This window comes from Gymnoscopelus braueri (genome assembly GCF_963280865.1).
Source record: "Gymnoscopelus braueri genome assembly, chromosome: 4".
In the NCBI taxonomy this organism is placed as follows: Eukaryota; Metazoa; Chordata; class Actinopteri; order Myctophiformes; family Myctophidae; genus Gymnoscopelus; species Gymnoscopelus braueri.
Window position 1 is genome coordinate 39,722,449 of NC_137605.1, and position 16,499 is coordinate 39,738,947.

A 16,499-nucleotide genomic window follows, 5' to 3' on the forward strand; every position below is an offset into this window, starting at 1 on the left:
TAGGAGCCTTCTCCGGGGCGTGGCTTCCGGGGGAAGGGGTGGGCTTAAACGCAACCTTGACAGGTGTGTTCAGTTTTCAAAGACCTTTCATTTGATGTATGGTACGTCTAAATTGGACATTTACTTATCTCAGAGGAGCTGCACACAGGCAGTGCACACAGAGACACAGAGACTCAGAGACACAGAGACACAACCCAAGCAGGGTTACATAGTAAGCTCCACTTGGTCGGAGGCGCGGCTTCGCCGCGCCTCCTCCCGCGTTCGCAATGATTACTCATTGACTTTGGAAAACATCATGTAGTTATTGACCTTTAAAAAATGTAAAATGAAGTGAATCTCAGGATCTACATGAGCTCCAATGTGGATCTCAGACTTTATGTGGCCAGCCTGTGACCTCAGTCGTCAATATGACATAATCTATGACGTATACATATGGTGCTGATTGGTCCAGCGGTTTGTGAGATTAGCTCCGGACACGGACACACAGACACACAGACACACAGACAGACAAACACACACAAACACACACACTAACTTTCATAGACGGCTGGCCTCTTGCAGAGCCAGGCCGTAAAAACATTAGTGGAAAACACTAATTAGGGTTGACATCTTTGTTCATCTAACTGCAGCGCTGCACATACTGTGGACCGCCAAAATGTGCCTAATTGTAAGGTCCGCAATTCTCTTTTACTGTATGCCTGTGCGCACTCTGCCGCAAGGCCGGACTGGGACAAATTCGGCCCACCACAACCGGCACGCCGCAGCCGACCCCCCCAGCCTCAAGCCAGATCTCCTAGCCTTCCCAATTGTCAGGGACATTACCGTAACTAATAATTGGGCCGTGCAACCTGGAAATGAACAGGAGCAAAACAAATATATATATATATATATATTTTTTAAACTTTGTTTTTATTCTTTTTTCGTAGGTCATGTTGGGCATCACATTACATTAAATGAGTACATTTCAGTTATATTTAACACTCTAACAAATATATTTTTTAAAGGTTTATTTATTTTTATTTTTATTTTTTTTACATCAAAGCTGCCCCCACCCTCGCCACGTTTAAAACCGCACTCAAAACCCAACTTTTCAGACTCGCTCTACAGTAACCCCCCTTTTTAATCATTTTTTTCCCTAATAAAGTTGTTTTTATTTAGTTTTCTGTTTTGTAAAGCAACTTTGAGTACTCAGAAAAGCACTATATAAATTGTATGTATGTATTATTATTATCATTATTATTAAAAAACAAACGTTAGGCACATTGTTATACCTCCGGGTATTTTACAGTTAACTATTTTGTGTGGGCTGCCTGTGTTGTATCATAATGAGTACGAAGCATGGTAGTCCATGAATCTGAAAGCATTCAGCTGAGTCAATAAATATACTAATTCCAATGGTTGGGCACACCCAAGGACAGTAGGACACCCAAATGAATATTTCAATGCTGTCCAATTTGCAGGGAAATTTGAGTTAATTATATCAATACAAATTTGTCGGTGTATAACTTAAGTAAATCCTATTTTGTAAAGGTGTCCTTGGCATTAAGTAAAGGACAAGAAAATACCATTCAATGCTTAGGCATTAGTAATTGTTTTTGACCATATTCATGTGAACTGAAGAAATTAGATAAAATAGTACACTCTATATATTCTGTACATGAAAAAACACTTTCATATGGACATCTGGAAACGTACAGATAAACACAGCAAACAAAACAGACCATTACTTAGTACTTATTAGCATCTTTTCCTCCTCATAAACTTGATGGGCGCCATCTAAACATTATGTGTTCATTCAGGCGAGGCTAATTAAACCATGATGCGTTGTGCTGCTGGCTCAACTGCACAATGAAGCCCATTGTGATCCAACAGCTCCTGATTTGAGCATACAAAACAGAACAAGAGTTGCGTAACAAGCCAGGTCAATCATACCTGGGCAAGGAGCCGAGGAAAGTAAGTTCTAAACACAGGTACCGGGCAGGAACACAGCCGTCTGCTGCCATCATCTCCAATAAAGAAGCTCTGAGTAATCGAGCATAGTGTTTTTTTTGTTGAAGTTGCCATGAAACTATATCCATTATTCTGGGCGAGTACACTGCCGCTGGGAGAGATGTTTCAGCCAGATTCAATCTCCAGATAAAAATCACCGTTTGGAAATGAAAACCACACGTGCCACTGCTATTCCCCTTCCACTTGTCTGTGAACCCAGGTGAACCCTGGCATGAAACAACCAGAGTTCACCGGCTGGTGCCATTTATACTGCTGGGTGCACCACCTGACCTTGATAAATCTCTTAACACCTTTACCGCCGGGCCCGTAGTTCTACGGGCCGTTAAATCCAACGGTTAAGCGCCGAGCCCGTAGTCCTACGGGCTGCGGTCTTTTCGCGCATGCGCGGTCCGGGTGCACTTTCGGATTTTTTTTGATCCACTTCCGTTTCCGGTTTGATGACAGGAAATAGAATTATTTGGGATCCGGTTTCGACGATCACGCCCGCTCCCATTCTACAGACGAAACTGAAACTCAATTCTCTTCCTGTAGTTTTTTCTCCTCGCATTTCACTGTTTAACGTAATCCGCTCTAACTACAGTCATGGAAGTCCGTTTGACATGCGGTCTTCACTGGGAGATACAGGGAGATCTCGCGGATGTAAACAGACCGTTCACGGCTCAATCTTAAGGATTTTAACAAGATCTATGGCGACATGAAAAAAACAAAAAAACAACAAAAACACCTTGGCACTGGTGAGTACATTATGAGATTAACCTCTGGCGGTGGATGTGTTAAGTATACAGTAGCATGTGTGTGTCTGTGTCTGTGTCTGTGTGTCTGTGTGTCTGTGTCTGTGTCTGTGTCTGTGTCTCTGTGTCTGTGTCTGTGTCTGTGTCTGCGTGTGTGTGTGTGTGTGTGCATTCTGGTCCTCACAGTGAATGATGCATGCGTGTATGTGTATATGCAGTAGGTGCATGGCCGGGTGAATCGTCCTGTGAATATGTTTGCATGTACATGAGTACATTTACAGTATGCGTGTGCACTTCTGCCACTTTCTATGAATACTTGCCAAAAGACTACATGGCAAGAGACCAGCTTCTTCACTAAATAATGCATCAGATTTAATGCATGTCTTCTATACCTTATATTCACACTCACATTCATACCGTGTGTTGAGAATCCCAAAGTAAAGAACCAGGAGAAAAGTCAACTTTATGAACCTGTTTAATTCTTGTATCAATGCGTTCGTGCGTGCGTGCGTACGAGCAAGTACTGTATATGCTGGTCCTCATGTTTAATTATGTATGTGTTTGCAGGTGCATGGCCGGCTGAATCCCCATGTGAATCTGCATGTATATGAGTACATTTATGCACATTTTATTTGTGCACTCCTGTCAGTTGATATGAATGCTTGCCAAAAGACCAGACTGATCCTGCTCCTTAAATAAATAGCAGGTTTAATGCATGCTATCCATGCAACTTTCAAGAGTTTATATTCAAACTGGGTGGCAGTGTATTGAGTATTCCAAAAGTAAAGAACCAGGAGAAAAGACAACTTTATGAACCTGTTTCATTCTTGGATTCATGCATGCGTGCGTGCGTGCGTGCGTGTGTGTGTGCGTGGGGCTAGGGACCCGAATAAGGTCACTCACCGACACAAGTGGGCACGGTGCCGTTCCACTGGGCCAAGGTGTTGGGCACGGCCTCGCACCTGATGGCACTGGAACCATGCAGCGTGTAGCCTGGATTGCATTCAAACACCACCACCGTGCCAATGCTAAAGTCGTTCCCTAGCCGCTTCCCGAACCGAGGCTCAGGGACTGAGTTGCACTGAGAGGCACTAGTCCTGGGCACAGCTGAAGACAGAGAGAGAGAAATTAACAGGCAGGCAGGCAGAGAGAAAGGCAGAGATAGAGGAGGCAGAGAGAAATGGTTAAGCCCCTCTGAATCTCCTCGCAGGTCATCAGTCAATCCAGTCAGCTGTGGCAGGATAGGCTCCTTCCCTCTGGTCTGCTCTGCCCTGTTCTGCTCAGCCATCCCCAACCACAGTCAATAGCACACCGCTGAACAGCCCTTTATGTAATGAATGCGAGGCCATGTTTTTTTTTATATACTGTGTGTGTGTGTGTGTGTGTGTGTGTGTGTGGGGGTGTGTGTGTGTGTGTGTGTGTGTGTATGTATATATATGTGTATATATATATATATATATATATATATATATATATATATATATATATATATATATATATATATATATATATATATATATATATATATATATATATATATATATATATAAATTCAAGAAAGAGTAAAGGAAAAAGAAGTTACCTTGATAAACAAAGTGATATCCTTTGGATGTTTCTGGTCCTATGGTGGTAAAGTTAAGTGTGATCTTGTTTCCAGAACTCAATGGGAGAGTCTCACCTAATTGGAGAACGCACAAGAGAATACCATTTTACAATTACAGTTTTGGATATCATTATTTTCATTCAATTGTCATCGAATGATGCATAAAATACGCATACTGTATAATATGTTACCAAGCTAGCAACTGCTGATTAAAGGCACATTTTGTTGATTCTGAACCTAAATCACATTGTGCTATGAGGAGTTCATATGTGTGGGGGAAAAAATACCCTAAGTCTTGTATTTCTCCTGCAAAATGTATATGAGCATCAAGTTGTTTCTTGTCATCCGGCCTACACCTGATGACGCAAAACAATGGGCGTACTTCAGCATTTTGTGGGAGAAATACACAGAAGAAAAGATTTAGGTTAAAAATCATGGTGAGTATATGATGTGAGTATATTATGCACTGTTTCTGGACATAACAAGCCATACAGCATTCAAACAAAACCAAGTGAAAATACCACAGCAGATAAAGCTTGTTTTAGCCATATCTGATCTACTCAATTATTTTTATCATCTTTAATACTGTACTGCTATAGCTGGAATGCACATGTTTTACATTAGAAACTGCCCAGACCTATTTTATACGTAGAGTGTGACAAAAACTATTTACCCTTGTTTTGCTTCAGTTGTTTTAATTGGCATCTCGGAGGAATTCATTCATTTGCAATCATAACCCATTATGTATCGTTATTATACTCCATTATATCATGATTAGAGGACAGGGGGAAGAAATGTCTTGACAGCATAAAGCATTGTTTGGATTTTAGTTTCCCCTGGGAAAATCTTCTTATGCATTGTATTCAAACGGGGAATGACACTGCGGCTGCAAACAGCTGTGATCAACTCAATTAACCCATTAAAACCGGGAAAGCATCCGTGTCATTTTAGATTTTAGCTATATTTTAACCACTTTAACCATTATTTTATACTTTGGCTATTCAAAAATAGCAGATATACAAGCTCATAGCGTGTCACTTCGTGCCGCGCTATGAGCTTGTAGATCTGCTATTTTTGAAAAATCGTGAAAATTGGCACACATTTTCTTTGCTTTTGGGGGTCCCTGGAACAAAATATTTTGAGATGGGGGTCGGCGGACAAATAAATATAATTTTTGACATGAAAAACTGTTGGGATTTAGAAGACATTTTTAGAATCGGCTTCAGGTTTTGATTGGGTTAATCTGAGCTGAAAACAACACCCGGTCTTCCCTATGCGCTGGTATCCCCAAATGAAAGGTCAGAGCGAAACACATAGGGATTCAAGTGTTTCAAGTGTAGCATGTTGGTCTTACCCGAGTGGGATCCATATATGGAAGAAAGGAGGGGGGACTCTGTGGAGGGCCCATCGAAGATATCAACCACGTCACTGGTCAATGTTTGGAACACCACAAACTGACCAAACAGCACTGGAGAGATGGAGAAACAGAGTGCATCTAATGTGATTGTTTGCCGATGAAGAGTAATATAATTGCTCTCTGTAAGGGGGGGGGGGGGGGACAAAACATCTGTAAAAAAATTCAGAATGTTGGCACCTAAATAGTCATAGACATGATTAATCTTCTGTATGCATGCACCTTTGGTAGCTTCGCTAGAGCTTGTATAAGGCCAATAAATAGCTAGGGAATGTTACTCCATTTCAGAAGCATCCTAAACTGTGTCACATTGAAACACTACATTTTTTATATCAACTCAATGTTTACTGAACTGTAATCGTGCATTCTAAATTGTTGGATCTTCACGTGGTGGTCAGCACTCTGACTGAAAGTCACAAAGTTGACAAGGCTTGGTAGCATTAGCACAAACAACATCCTTCAGGTGGTTCAACAACTAAAATGTGTTCATTCTGACCATGGCTATTGTCAGCCTTGTTAGGAGCACTATAAACCTGGCCCTAATGGTGCAGAAAACAAGTTAAACACTGCTGAAATAAAGTCATGTATCATGATGCTTTTCAGACAGCATTATCAGGACTATCTCTTACTAGGCTCCAACCTTTAATTTAATTATAAGACCTTTCCTGAATGGCATGTCAAATGACAACGGTTTTGTTTATCACAAGAATAATAATTAAATCTACTAAGATTAAGAACCTATGACAATGAACGTTTTGAGAATTATGTAAAAAATTGTCCCACATGAATATTTCCAATTAACTTCTCCTGATTATATCGGGGTGTACATGCCCTTGAATGTAATCTGATCTCTCTCCTACCAAATGAACGGACTTGGCCGATTGGATCACCGGGTTTGTGGTGCGTGTGCACGTATGTGTGTTTATGTGTGTGTGTGTGTGTGTGTGTGTGTGTGTGTGTGTGTGTGTGTGTGTGTGTGTGTGTGTGTGTGTGTGTGTGTGTGTGTGTGTGTGAGAGTGTGTATTCGTTCTTTTGAAGCAGATAACAGCCTCGATCTCACCCTCTGGTGCGCAGGCATTGTATGGAAGCTAAACATTCCTCTTAGCCAAGGCTCTCCCTTATTGCTATCTCGCTCGCTCTGTATGTCCCTTCATCTCAGCCTTCTCTCCACTCTCACCTGATGAAGATGTATGCATGGCACAGAGAGGATATTAGTATGAGATAGTACCACTACTCTCCATGCTGACAAGTGGGTTTAATCTGTGAAAAATATCCTTGCTTAACAGCGAAACTCTACAGTAGGCGCTTCTTCAGGAAACATTACAGAGTAATGTTTCATGAAGTGTTCTTTATCCACTATCTACGTATATACTGTAGAAGCAAACGTGAGCAAGTTCGTTAAGATGATGGCAAAGCTGTTCTCAACTAGTAACTCATCTTGAAGTTGTACCTTTTACATGTCACACGTAATAACATGGAGTGGTTTTGAATACCAGTTATGTTTAAATGTGTTCCGTTACGGGTCCATATATGGATTCTCAAAGTTGAATTAACACCCAGGATTTTGTAGTTTACAATTGTCACCGTCAGAAACAATTCACAGGTTTTCTTTCACGCTAGCACAAAAGAGAATAAAGTCTGCACACTGGTGATGCTGAAAAATTGCTGCATTTTTATTGCGTCGTCAACGTGTCCATCAATCAGATCTTCATCAGGACATATACATATGTTCTAGCTTTCTTTCAAGCTAGAACATGAAAAACACATCCTGGTTGAGTTCAGTATCAGGACACGGCGAAAGAAAGAACAAGAATTAACTAGAAAAAGTGCTCCTCGGAGCACAGGTCTCCGCCAGGTCAGGTACGTTATTGTGGCCTCCTGGTGGCGCTATAATATGCCAATGTGAAAGGGGTGTCATTTCTTCTTAGGCTTTTCACGGCAATCAGACACTGCATTCATGATTTGAGGCTTTTGTTGCAAAAATGTGTTTTGCTAAGATTAGACCTGCTGGTGGCGCTATAACAGGCCAATGTGAAAAGGGTGCCATTTCTTCCTCGGCCTAGTGGGAATGTGCGTGTGAAATTTAATGGAAATCGCAAGCTGGGTTCATGATTTGAGGCATTTTGTTCAAAACGGACCAATCCTGCAAACTTTGGAAGCCAACCTTAGCCAAGGAGGATGGAATATGGAAAATCGGACAGATCCGTGTTGATCACATGACTATAGAGATAATGTGTACCCATTTGCATGACGTTTGGATAAAATCTGTAGGAGTAAATGGGTTTTGCACAAATCGGCCTCCTGGTGGCGCTATAACAGGGCTATGTGAAAAATTTGGGGCAGAGGTTCTGAATTGGCATCCAGGGAGTGTGTGTGCACAGTTACTCTCTCGCCATGCCTTCGGCCTGGCGGAGACAATTAGATAACATTATCCAATGTGAGAGTGGGTGTGTTCAGTGTTGTAGTGCTACTTTTAGAAGCGGGGGAGCGTACATGCATGCGCAGTCTCGTGCACGAAACGCGCAGACACGCACACTATAAAAACATGCAGATGAAATGCGGAAACATTGTGACAGTGCACCTTGACCAATATGAAAACATTACATCTCATATGTTATAACATCAATACATATGAATGACAAAAGGTGTACATGTGAGGCAATAAGTGCATGGCAAAGGGTGTATTTTTGCCTAGCAAAAACCTTTGTGTTGGATGTGAATAGTTTGTAGTTACAATTACAACTTATAATTTATCTGACGCTTGCTCCAGTCTAATTGCCCACTCTACAATCATCAGCAGTACTCTAGATGAACGTTGGATTGTTTTTCTAGTGATTGATAAGTTTACAATACAGCAGGATATTATTGCATGTCTTCCATACACAGCCATATGAACACTCATTGGCCGCGTTTCCGAAAGAGATGCTGCGTAGGGACTTACGTGCGGTCCTTACGAAGGGTCTACGTGTCGTTTCCCGAACACCACACGTAAGAGCCTCTCTCCACACAGGCTGCGCAGTACATTAGCAGGCACGTAAGAGCCGGGTTGTCCTAAAGCAATTTCAGGTTGTGCGTAGCCTACGCCAGCTGCGTAAGAGCCTCCTACACAGCTGGGACCCAGCCAAAGCTACGCTCTACCCTCATTAGTAGCAGCTGGTTGTGCGTTACGTGCTAACTTTCTTCGTGAAACACCACTGTCGTAGGTTCTCAAAGAGCACGCTGTTACGTGTCTGCCTAACTAGCTTTCGGGAAACCGCACGTAACGAATTAATTTAGAAAGGCCGAAAGGCTTTTCGTAGCCTACGTAGTGCTGTCCTACGCAGCAGCATTATAGAATGCTTTATAATGTGTTATGATCATTGTTATAAAGCATTATGAATATTTATGAGTTCTTATAACTATAATTATACACAGTGTTATAAGCATATTATAATACATTATAAGTATGTTTATAATGCATTATAGACATGGTATGCATAGATAGCAAGTGTTACCGTGTTGGGTAACACTTGCTACTGTATGCATCCCATGTCTGGGTAAATAAATGCTGATTAGGCTTTTCAATTGTAAAAGCAGTAGCAGAACTGTCGTGTATGTGCAGTTTCTATCGTGGATACTAATTAAGTGGGCAATAACAAGGGTTATGACGTTAATACAGGTAGGAGGCTATTTCTATCAAAGTAGAATAACTGAATAGAGGGAGGAGACCATATCTACAACAGAATGGCCTGCATACTACAGCATTGAAGTGGACATCTTGCCCCCACCCCCTCCTCCTCCAACATTATAGGCTCGACAGCACTGCTACTGGCCTATACACCAAATACGCATTTGTCCCAACTATATTCCCTCATATAATATGAGTGAATAGTTGATCAACTACAGTATATAGGGCTGTGACTGACTGGTCTATTAGTCCGGCAGCCCCTGAAGTGGGGCTGGGAAATGTGGTCTACTGCATATTTATTTATTTGATTGGTGCAAAATATTGTCTATTCATGAAAGCACCTGCTGACCAGCTGTCAGCATTGGTCAATGTTTATAGGTGGGAATATGTGACCTTTCCTCTCTATTACAAAAATAGACCAATTGGACCCAGAAATGTTGTTTTTCTATTTACTTGTATTATTGAAATGTAATCTATAGGCCTATTGTATGAAAATAAACTTTGTTGCTAAGAGTTGAATAAACGCACAATGTCATAAATGAGTGAGTGTCCTAGTCTCACTCTGCAGCCGCACTGAGGCGCCTTGATATTACCCGATGTTTGCTTTCTAAGCTCGATCTAGCCTTTGATTGCCTTTCAATAAAACCATATATGATAGACATATGTATCACCTACATGATGTTACTGATTATAGGGAACGCACAATGTCATAATAAATGAGTGTCCTAGTCTCGCTCTGCAGCCGCACTGAGGCGCATGGACATTACCCGATGTTTGCTTTCTAAGCTCGATCTAGCCTTTGATTGCCTTTCAATAAAACCATATATGATAGACATATGTATCACCTACATGATGTTACTGATTATAGGGAAAGTTATATTATTGTAATCCGTTGTTTATTTCCTGAGCAATGGAATTATGTTGCGGCGAAAACTCTTTCTGAGCCGCTTGGACACTATATACCAACGTAACTAACGCTCGGCCCAAAACACAGTCGCCCCGGGGCAAATCCGGCGGTATTCCTAAACTTAACCTCAGTAAATTATGGCTAAACTAAACCTAACCTTATTCCTAAACGTTACCTCACGGTGCCAAAACCTAACCTTATTCCTAAACTTAACCTCAGTAAAACAAATACAAGAATACAAGAAAACCTAATGCAAGAAGCGCTTGTCTGCGAAAGAAATGGGGGTGACGTGTTTTGAAGAAAACCTAATGCAAGAAGCGCTTGTCTGCGAAAGAAATGGGGGTGACGTGTTTTGAAGAAAACCTAATGCAAGAACCGCTTGTCTGCGAAAGAAATGGGGGTGACGTGTTTTGGGGCGAGTCTTCCGTTTGCCGTTTCCAGACAGTGCAGCCACAGAGAGCTCAGACTGCGTGCGTGCTCCCATGGCTGTTCTCTGGCTCAAATGGGGCTGTGACGTTGAATTGTGGGCGTTCACTCCCTCTCATATAAATAGGGGGGCGGGGCTAAAGCCGCATTCCATTGAAACAAGATGTAGGAGTGGGGTTACACCCACTCAAAAAAAGATATCAACTCCAACTGGTAAACAGCAACTTAGGGAAACTCTTAATAGGGCATGCTGTGAAGAGTGGACACCATTCGGCACACTGCTAATGTACCTGAAAACGGGTTTTGCCTGGAGCCACTGCATTCGCTACAGGCACCTCGAGGCAAAATACACAGGAGGCCCATTTGAAGAGGGTTTAAGACATTCGTAACACAAACACAAAATGGCAACATATGTTTGTCCTGCTGGCTATGAATTATGTAAGAGCTACCTGTCATCCTCACTCTGTGGCAGTTTAGAATTTCCCTGACTCCCAATACGGTACAATAAACTGTTATACCAGCTATGGAACTTTCAAAGAGATGGGAGGGAGGTAGAATAAGAAAGGGAGAGATTTTTTTTTTTTAGAAATGGAAAGAGTGGAATGGGAGTGTAACAATTTCTGTTTTTATAATAAAGGTGACTCACTGCTTGTTCAGTGCGACATGAAATAGATCGAACACCAACAGCAGTCAAAGGCAAATGACAGCCAGGAAACTTTGACACAGTGTGTGTGTACGCGCGCATGTGTGTGTGCGTGCAACTTGAGGGGGGGGGGGGGGGGAGAGAGAGAGAGAGGGAGAGAGAGAGCGAGAGGGAGAGAGAGAGCGAGAGCGAGAGAGCCTGCACACAGCAAGCATATGGTTGCACACACAGAATCATGAACTAGGACAACTTATACACACAAAAGCTCTAACACAAGCAGGTTGATCTATTCACAGCTTTTCTTTGTTTCTGTTGAGTAGTAGGGCTGCCTATGGCGGATCCAATGCCTGAATATGAGATGCTTGCCTCTCCCCTTAGGGAGGGCTCACTGCTTAGCATACCAGCTAAGCAGTGATTCTGTTATGTAGAATAGGTTGCACTTCATAGCACGCACACGCACACGCACACACAGGCTCATTTCTCTCTCTAATCCAAAACTATCCAAGCATGACTCCAATCTGCTCCTCTGTTGTAATCACGTCCAGCTATTAAGTCAATAAATCATCGTAAACTTGTAACCTAATTTATGCAAGACTATGATGAATCTTTTGTCCTCTGGCAGTAGAAGTGGTAGAATAATGCTACACACTTTGGAATGACAGAGGGTGTCACATTCTGTGTCTGTATTTATGCATACTACAGTATATACATACGTACACTTATGCGTCACCTTGAATTCTGACAGCGGGATCTGGCCTCTCCAATCTAATTTCCATGTTTGCTTTGGGTATGTGATCATGATATTAGTGCTTATCTCATACCGTAAGCTCAATGGGAATTGAAAACGTGCAGGCAAACAATTACTGGTTGATAATAATCACATGTGATGGTAATCTAATTTTCTTTTCTTCTGAAACCATAGATATTTTTTGAAAAATGCAATGAGACTTGTAGTGGCTTCTGTGGTCTCCGGTGGTTTCTGATCTTTAATGGATTCAGGGAACTGCTTTGATGCAATCACATAAGATTCCATAGCCCACAAAAGTACACATTAGACAAATTTACAGAAACCTGAGGGATCATAGAAAAAGCTGTCACATATAGTCATAATGATCGATTAAAGCAGTGAAATCAGGTTCTTTGGCAACAGATGCAGCTGCATCCTTGCACAACTCTCAATGGCCCTCATTAATAAAATAAACGTACGACAGAAAACTGAGTTTTCGTGCACATTTCCACGCAATGCTCAGAAGGTATCAACCTGGCGTCAATTTTATGTGAGCAAAAACTGAAATAGTCCTCAAACTAGGATATTATAGCTTATCTCTGTTGTCTATGTTCTATTCAGCTATTCACCCAAATTAATTTATCATTTGCCCAATGGAGACACCAGGGTTAATGTGGTTACTTTGCACACACTCTCCCAGTAGGCCAAGGAACCTCTTCCCTAAGTTTTTCAAATTGGCCTCATGGTGGCGCTACAACTTGAACCATCCTATAACCGGACACACCCATTTCCACCTGACAAGATTTTTGTAGCTTTTTGCAGCTACTCCTACAGATTTTGTCCAAAACTCATGCACATCAGTACACAGCATCTTTGTGGTCACTTGATCATGATGTACAGTATCTGTCAGCTTTTTCAGATTTCCTTCTGATTGGCTTTCAGATTTTGCGGGAGGGGCCCGTTTTGCACGAAATGCCACAAATCATGAACGCAGTGTCCGATTGCTGTGAAACTTTTCAAATAAGTACAATAGATAAATAACAAATAACATGACAAAATTATGTTTTCTCGTTTGGCACGATAACATTCAATTAGCCAGGACTTGATAAGGCCAGGACAGATGAATGACAAGTTAGGACAAGATAAATGTTCACAACACTGTTTAAATACAAATCAAGGTAATTCATTAAGTCTGGGGCAGTGCCAGTGAAAACAAGACGAAGACTGTCTCTTTGGAAAGGAACCCCTTGATATTAGATTGTTAGGCAGAGGGGACCGTTGCAAAACAGTAATGTTATAATATGTATAGTCACACGACGACTTATTAACAAACCAGACAAATTTGAATGATTAAAACAATTGCAAGGTTTCGAAAATTTGGTTTAAAAAATAGTGAGAATACAGCTTATAACATTACATTATTATACAGCAATACTTTCTCTAGCTCTCTCTGCCTTGAATGGTGGGGGCGTGTCCGCTGATCTATGTTCATTTCCCAAGATGCACTTCTGCATACGAGAAGAGTTTATTGACTAGTTTGTCTTTATTTGAATATGGGAATGTGTTGATTGTGGGGATTATGTTATGGGACTTTATGTACAGTGTTGTGTCATGGTATTCATTTGGTGATTTATGTTGATATTGTGTATGTGTTTTTTTTTTTGTAACATTGTGAGACTGTGATGGATGTTCTGATCACACACTCTCCCATTCCTCATAAGCTCTGTGCCTTTTCCAGAAGGTGGCATTCCTGTTTCCTGTTCCGGGTCAGTTTCTCATAGCTTCATTTCATTGGCTCAGCAGCAGATTTGAACTGGAAGCACACAACACCTTCATATGTGTTTCCGGTTCAAATCTGCTGCTGAGCCAATCAGATTAAGCTACAAGAAACTGACCTGGAACTGGAAACTGGAATGCCACCTTCTGGAAAAGGGAACTTACAGTTATGCACAGAGCCTATAGCTGTCGAGATGCGTTGTGTGGTACCGCTATGCGTTATGTCCCGTCATACGTCAGCGTCGCACAGAAAAAATAACCGATCTGCAAGAACATTGTGAGCTTGTAGATTGAATGTTTCTGCCGAGTGACACAGGAGAACGACAGACTACTGTATATAATTATAAAAGCCAAACAACAGCCAACCCTGCCCATAAAATCAATCAACCCGGATCTGTCCCGATTTTCCAGATTCCATCCTCATTGGCTAAGGTTGGCTTCCAAAGTTTGCAGGATTGGTGCGTTTTGAACGAAATGCCTCAAATCATGAACGCAGCTTGCGATTTCCGTGAACTTTTACACACACATTCCCACTAGGCAGAGGAAGAAATGCCACCCTTTTCACATTGGCCTGTTATAGCGCCACCAGCAGGTCTAATTTAGCAAAACACATTTTTGGAACAAAATGCCTCAAATCATGCCTCAAATCACCCTTTTCACATTGGCCTATTATAGCGCCACCAGGAGGCCACAATAACGTACCTGACCTGGCGGAGACCTGTGCTAATGTGTTTAGAAACAAATCATTGAATTTCCTTTATAGGGACCTTAAGAAGAGAGAAAACACAAGTAGGGTGGAGGGAATACAGAGGACAACCTACAGTATCTAATTGACTGTTCCCTGCACTATAAACTTTGGCTGCACTCTTATTTCTTTTTTTGGGGTCTGGCTTCTTCATCATCGGCTGGGCTTTACTGACAGTGTCCTCTTCCTGACATAAACAAGGACATATGCTGCAGATCACATTGTGATGATAACAAGAACCAGAATGCTAGCATCACCAAATGGCTATTTAAGTGGCTGTGTCTACAGAATCGTGTTTTTTGAGGTGCCAGTGTCTTTCTGTCATACATGTCTATGGTAAAGACATGCAAGGAGGACCGCTCCTCTTCCCAGCGCCGTGCCTCACGTTTCAGCGCTCTTGGCGGCTAGCGTTTTCTTCTTTTGGCAGAGCGCCCTGGGCCCCTCAAGTAGAAAATAGCTCAAATTTTGGAGAGCTCATCCAAGTGGGTACTGCTCATTAATTTCATTTTACAACCAAGGTATTGTCATGACTAAGTAGTAGACAGCCAGCCTGTGTGCTTTGAAAACCCTCTGCACATTATTTTTTTCAATTTTTTTATCCAATCCATTCAACCGTGGGAAAAAAAAAATATATATTTCTGTGGACACGTACAGCCCCTAAGACTTTCAAACTCCTGTCACACACTTTCTGTTAGTTGCTTCTTCATACTGTAACGTAATAGTTTCTCTTGTAGTTTGTTGTAGTTGTAGTATATTCAGACAAAATATCTCATGTCATGACATAAAAATGTCCTCACTGCCGCAAGGGGATAAAAAATATTTTTATGGTTAGGGTTATTTTAAAGATGGGGTGCCATGATATTTTTCAACCCTAAAACCTGATCATAAGGTATTATTATTATGTAAGGATTTTTTTCAAAAAAAAAGAAGTGTACAGTAAGTGTTAAAATGTTGTTTTTATGTGGACACGCCTCCAGTTCATTAAGTATACCTGGTTCTCACCTTAGCACCTCCTCCACCACCTTAGCACCACCCACCTGTCCTAGTCCCTCCTCCTCCTCATGCCCACACCTGTTGTGTTATGATAATGAGGGGGAGGGTAAAGCACTGTTTCTCTATTGGCACGTTTGACCCTCAAGGTTTCAGCCTCCAGGAAGAAACTCCAAATAGTCAGAGAAGACATAAAACACCATAAAAACACCACCGGGGGGCTTAATGAAGTTCTATCAACCTCATAGACACATGAAAAACTGAAAAAGTGCAAAAACATGGCACCAGCTCTTTAAGAACTAGAGGTTCGGGCCACTACACATCTAGATTTCGGGCCGTAATGCGACACACCTATGTTGCACCGCCGATCCGACCAATATGCCCATATATGGAGATCTCTGTATCTGTCATTCCTTGTCCCTTTTATGCCCATATATGGAGATCGCTAATGTCATCAGAATATGCCCATATATGGGCATGCCCCCTTTTGTGCCGATATATGGAGCTGACTGATTTGTTTGTGCCCGATACCATGACGACACATTGAGGTAGACAACACACTCCATATTTGGGCGTAGCTGCATTGGGAACTCCTTATATGATTATGGCTGAGTCATAGTGACAAGAGTGCGACGACGTGGTCCGCCGGCCTGCCCGCCGGTCCCTTAAGCCAATTTTAATATAAGATTATCAAGTAGTGATGGCGAAGTACATGAGAATAATAAGACTGTTGTGGGCGAATACTATAGACTCGGACAACATCTTTACTATGCAATTAAAATTACTTATATTGCCTATACTGTACGTTTGACAATACTAAAAGTAAGGGGAAAAGGGAGGTGGAACAATGTGTTGGCATG

General features: G+C 41.7%; 1 protein-coding gene across 1 annotated transcript in view; it reads right to left on the reverse strand.

The window, feature by feature from the left end:
- Positions 1-16,499, reverse strand: part of LOC308083154 (CUB and sushi domain-containing protein 3-like) — a gene marked incomplete at its 5' end in the record, with an annotated part of 383,054 nt that overhangs the window by 159,360 nt on the left and 207,195 nt on the right. The window contains 3 exons of the mRNA XM_080425319.1: positions 3,645-3,848; positions 4,324-4,419; positions 5,699-5,812. Of these exons, the coding sequence (XP_080281445.1) occupies positions 3,645-3,848; positions 4,324-4,419; positions 5,699-5,812 (414 nt within the window). The remainder of the gene's footprint in view (positions 1-3,644; positions 3,849-4,323; positions 4,420-5,698; positions 5,813-16,499) is intronic.